Source organism: Pinus tabuliformis, chromosome 2_2 (assembly GCF_031772625.1).
Source record: "Pinus tabuliformis cultivar Carrire ecotype Pingquan chromosome 2_2, CPIR1, whole genome shotgun sequence".
Classification (NCBI taxonomy): domain Eukaryota; kingdom Viridiplantae; phylum Streptophyta; class Pinopsida; order Pinales; family Pinaceae; genus Pinus; species Pinus tabuliformis.
Window position 1 is genome coordinate 1,162,758,577 of NC_142300.1, and position 6,137 is coordinate 1,162,764,713.

Below are 6,137 nucleotides of genomic sequence, written 5' to 3' on the forward strand. Positions count from 1 at the left end.
TGGTTGAAGACAACCTCAGTTTCGATTTGTTTCATATGTTTCTAAATTTTCTCAAAGACATAGCAGTATCAAAATAAAAGTTGCAAAGGGAACTAAGTGCTCTTTGTAACATAATGCATGTCAATAAAATATAGCCAACAATTATTAATAAATCTAATTTGGGAAAACATATGATTACATTTGCATCAATCTTCTTTGATCTATCTTATAATTGAAATGCGCATAAAATATCTCAAAACTGTGTCACAAAGATAGGGATGAATATTATAGATAATCAACTCTTCCATGCCAAACACACTTAGGGAGCCTCAACTTAGCTCTCACAAAAGGGATAAGCTCGGGATGCTTCTAGTCAAAAGTAGATGTGATCCTTCAATAACTTGCCGAATCTCGGCTTATTGCTCAACTCAAGAACATACACCATTAGTGAAAACGCTTAGAATCCCACACCTCGAGATAGATTACAAAGCACACACACCCAAATTACTCTTGCTCTAATCCCTATGAGGGTTATTGGCGTCTTCTAGTTCTGTGCATAAAAGGGACTAAACTCAGTCTCCTCTCACCTAGATTATGCGATCTCATAAATGTTATCGAATCTCATTCCAGTAAATGTGGCTGTGGCTGTTATCAAATCTCATTCTCCTCTTTAAGCACTGAATTTCAACTAGCAGAATATTGTGACCCAAAACTATAAATATGCATATAAATTGTTGTATCGTGCATGCTATTTGTTGCTGTTCTGTGCTTAAGGTTTATTCAAATATTACCATCAGATACATTTGCCCACGCTCTTAAACGAGGGTTTGGACAAAGCCCATAAACATCAAATTTAGAGTCAGAAGACTAAGGGCAGTCATGGTGCCGAAACTGAAGTGATCTTGGGGACAGTGGCTATTACGAGATAATGGCTATTTTAATATTTTATTGGAATCTGTAGAAATAAAGGTTTGGGATTTTTTTTTTTCATTGATTCAGAAATCCACATACCGCGTCGCACAGTAATAAAACTGCGATGCTACCTCCATAACCATTATAGCATTTCCCTGCTACATCTAAATTAATTTATCGAAGTCACTATCACCAAACCATGGAGTGTTTATACCTGCTCTTTATGTCTAATACGACTCAATAATCGTTGTTGTCAACACTGGAGCAAAAATGGCACTATGGATGGAAGTGAGTAGCACTCCCGACACTGAGCAACAACAAGCAGATTTGGATGCAATCAATGCCCTCAAGGAATCAGCTACAATAGAGCTCAAGGAAAAAGGCAATGAATATGTTAAGATGGGGAAAAAACATCATGCAGATGCCATTGATTGCTATACTCGAGCAATCAATCAGAAGATATCAAACAATTTCGAGAATTCAATACTTTTTGTAAACAGGGCCCATGTCAATCTTCTTCTTGGGAATTATAGGCGTGCATTGACAGATGCAGAAGAAGCAATAAAGATCAATTCAACAAATGTCAAGGCCTATTATCGAGGGGCCAAAGATGCTCTTGCCTTAGATTTATTGCCAGAAGCAGCGAAGCTATGAAGATGTGGCCTTGAGAAATCTCCTTTAAATGAAGAACTTACAATATCTGGATTTGTTGTTTGTGTGATATATTTTTGATAGCCGATTAGAGGCAGATAGTATGGGCTGGGCAACTTTGTTTAACGATATAGCACAGATTTATGCAAGGATTGGTAAGGCAGAGCATTTTGGTTATTGAAGAACAGAATTACCATCTACAACCTATAGAGAAATGTGATCAATCACCCATTGATGGATAAGACTATAAGCTAAAGGCAAGATAGAGTGGTGCCTACCTCCACAAAATGTTTTTGGAATGAAAAGCATTACGTGTGCTTGAACATTATGGCCTGAATAATGTGATCTTGGTTCAGGCATTTTGTCGAACACTTGACATGGAAACTTGGTCTATGAAATTTTTCAAATAATTGGTGATCAAACAGGGAGCAAACAAATTTGTTTTAGAGAGACATTCCAAGTGCTTTCATATGATTGCAGGAGTAGACCATATGATAGTAGTCCAACCAGACCGCTAAAATCTATAAATTTATGTCTAAGGAGAGCATTGACTTGAAGTAAACAACAAACATTTTATTCAATATTGTGGGCTTCTTCAATTATAGTTATTTGTGTTTCATTCCTTTGGTGTTGAAATTAGATCTCACACAGTCGATCAGAAATCTTATGCATGGTTGTCTTAAAGGCCATCTATGAAAATTTTTACGAGCTTCCTTCCATTGCGCAAATTCTATGCACCATTTTTTTTTAAGCGTGATTCTTAACAAACTTAACCCTCTCCTAAAATTTCAAAGCCCTAGAATCAAGAACTTACAGCATACTTCCTGCACTGTTAAGCGTGATTTTCGATACCCCGACGCAATGCTCTATGCATGTTTTCTAAATGCGAATCCTATGCTGCAAGGCATGTTTTTATTCAGTGAGTCCTAGCTCGCCATTCATGTGGCCTTGTTTGTAACTTGGCTTCCTTTCTGCAACTTTTTGCAGACATTTTCGGGAATCGAGATCAAAATGTTTAGCCATGAACCAAATCCAATTTAACTATGCTTAACTACTGTACATTTTTCACTCCCTTGCCGAAGTTATCCAGTCCAATATTGATGGTGTTGATTATGGCACATTGCCTGACAGAGACATCCAATGAGGCACGCAATAGAAAAGCAACAAGCCAATAATCAACCCAAACCCTTTAGTATGAAACTCAAAAACTCTCCATCACTAGCTTGCTGGACGTCCTACACTACTGCACATAGGTTTAGTGGTGACAAATTGGAATCTCGTTGGTGTTTCATTTGCAGTCACATAATAACGACCTTAAAAGCTCTAAAAAGAAGAAAAATGTAGCACAATGGGGCACCACATAACTCAAGCTTAAGCGTAAAATAAATAAGAGGAGATTGATCTAAAAATGCGGAGAAAACGAACTCTAATTTCTGATCAGGGTTAAAACGACATGAAGTTGAACAAAGTAAACCTACAGACATTGCATTGCCATAGTTCTTACCAGGGTGCATCTATGCGTTGGAAGCTATGTACACTCCTCAGTTGTCTTCCTTTGCAACCAAGTAAAAATAAGCTTTCTAATATTCAACTTGACTAGTGCTCTTGTTAATTGAAAAATTTAATGACGGGCCATGGGACATTAACATGCGAGAAATTGTTATGGTTCTTGGACATTAACATGCAAGGAATTGTTATGGTGCTGGCTTTTTTTTCATAAATTTTGCACAAATTCTCCATGCCATAGTTGATCAAAAGAAAATAATTAACAAAACTAGTCATGCATGCATGGGCCCATAGGTCTCAAGGGTTCAACATAGCTCTGATACCAAGTGTAAGGACCACATCCTGACTATATACATATCTTCTTCTTTTTCTTAAATCACAGAAAAATGCAACTAGAAGAGAAACACATTAGGAATTCATTTCAAGAAACATATCATAACATTTACATACATTTAACTAAGACCAAAATAGTATTGCAACACATATGTACCGTTCACCAGAAGACGAGACTCTGTTTGCTTTGTTGTTGCCAGTATTCCTTTGTTGTCAGTCACCTCCGTGAATAAACGACGATGTACTTGATCTGAATGCGATGACCCACCGGTTAACCTCCCAGCCTACTCCTTGGGTACTCTTCTTCCCCGCGGACCCCCGAGCTGCAATGGGGTTATACAATGGAGAATTGCAATAGCTGGTAGAGGAGAGCACTCCTTGGCTCAAGAGTCCCCTCTCTAAAATCCTCTACCTCACCAAACTCACTATAGGATCATAATCACTGCCTTGACATCGTCTCATCCATCCAACAATAGGGTTCCCAAAAGTCCCTTCTCTCATGGCTTGCCCCTTCTTTTATAGGAGTCCTCATAGGTGACACTTGGCATGTCATGCATAATTAGTTATTTTTTTTTATAATTCAATAGCTTGATTATTCACCCAACCAAGTGTCACTCTCTCATCAAGGGTCTCCCAAAATTATTTACTTAAATTTTAATTTAAAATTAATATTTTCCTCACCTCAACAAGATTCCTATTTCTTCTCCTAGTTGCCTCTTTATACCCCTTTTTATTCCTTGATTTGGGTTCATTACTAAAGTCAATTAATGAGTCAAGATTTGATCCCCTATCTACCCCCCTAATTTAACTCAAGTTATCTCTTAGATGGATATTCTTATGTTGGTTGTTGCCACATGGAGGTTCTCTACATTTCTCTAAATTTAATTTATTATTCTTATTTTAATTCACCTTCTTATTTTCTTAATTAGGTTTAATTAGTTTAGGATTAATCTTTATCCTTACAATTATATCCCTCTTTCTCCTTTTACCTAATTAAACCACATAATCTACCTAGTATTTTCCAACATGGGAAGGGTAGAATTTTTAATGTAATCTATTTTATTTCTTCCTATGATCCTCTTAACCCAAGTTTTATTTTTGATATAATTACCTCGGTTTCTAACATCATTTACCCTTGATGTAAATTTACCTAGTTTTCATTTCTTGATTATATTTATTAATTTATTTATTTTTGATGATTCCAAGGTGCCAAGTTTGGGTTGTGCCCTTCAAGAACTTCCCTTGAAGCTCCAAGGGTGCCACGCCTAACAATTTATTTGTGATGTCAAGGGTGCAAAGTTGGTCGTGCCCTTCAAGAAAGTCCCTTGAAGTTCAAAGGGTGCCACGCCTAACATTTTATTTGTGATGCCAAGGGTGCCAGGTTGGTCGTTCCCTTCAAGAAATTCCCTTGAAGTTCCAAGGGTGCCACGCCACTTGCCCTTCAAGCATTCAGTGACTACGAGGGGAAAATATAGGTGCAACATCATAGACCGCTATCATCTCTTATGTTGCCTGCTATAGTGAGACTAATTGTGTCGAGGATCAAGGAATCCACCTTGATGCGCGCCCCCGGTAAAATCCTCATGAGTGACCCAACTTGGGGACCTGCCCTCATGGCATCGTGATCTTCAAGGCAAAGGTGTTTCAACCCTTCCAGCCCAAGTCACGGCGGGAGTGCTAGTGAGTGAGATCAGGGACATTGCCCCACCCCTCCCATGTAGTTCCATCCACTTGTACAACACCATCACCCATATGTGAGTCATTCGGCCAAGCAACTAATTTGTGCCTGCAACCACTAACATATTATCAGAATATAGATAAACATATCTAACAGGTTTCAAAATTGACTTAGAATTTCAAAGATAAAATAATATAAATTTTCATCAAACCAGGTGTCGTCAACTCGTCATATGCGAGTGCCCCTGGTGGTTTCTTGCCATACTCAATAATCATCAGTAACAAGGTTTCTCAGTGTTAACCATTGTCATAATAACGTCATTGCCATCACCTAGTCATTCGCATCATTGTTTATTGTGAACCAGAACTGATGCAAGTAGGTAACATAGGGGACACATCCATCAAAGCTATCATCATCATGATATCAATAGAGAGCATACATATCCTTTAGTGCTATCATCATTATAAATTCAATAGAGAAAAAACATGACCATTTATGCCACAATCATCATAATATCAACAGAGAACGTGCATAACCATTAATGTTACAATCATCATAATACCAATAGAGAACATACCTAGCCATTAATACTATCATCATCAAAATGTCAATGGAGAACATACATAAACATCACAACCACTAATATCACACTCACTAATAATAGAGTCATGTGTCCGAATCCTCAACTTGAGGTCCTCAAAGAATAAAGTATCTAAGATAATGTCATATTAGGGTCAGGAAACTAGAGTGGGCACTACATACATCCCCTCTTAACAATGGAATTCGTCTTGAAGTCCTTAGAGCATAAAGGAAAACGATGACACATATCCTAGGAACCCTTCCTGAAACTCTTGCTAACCTTCTGGTAACAGGTATCTCTGACTTTTAAATTAAGAAAATTTTCGCTAATGAATTTAAAATCAATCAACAAAATCATTTTCATCTTTTGGATTAAGTAATTTTCTCAACAAAATTATTTATTTATTATTATTATTTTTACGTAATTAGTTCTATTAGGCCCTCATGAAACATTTTCATAAAATCTAATGCTTCTCATTTTCATTCCTTTAACCTCTTG

General features: G+C 37.3%; 1 protein-coding gene across 1 annotated transcript; it reads left to right on the plus strand.

Annotated features, from left to right (window-relative positions):
* Positions 1–995: 995 nt before the first annotated feature.
* On the plus strand, positions 996–1,548 carry LOC149197560 (hsp70/Hsp90 co-chaperone cns1-like). Its single transcript, XM_089403928.1, has one exon. The coding sequence runs from the start codon at positions 1,162–1,164 to the stop codon at positions 1,543–1,545; it is 384 nt and encodes a 127-aa protein (XP_089260054.1). The 5' UTR covers positions 996–1,161; the 3' UTR covers positions 1,546–1,548.
* Positions 1,549–6,137: the final 4,589 nt, after the last annotated feature.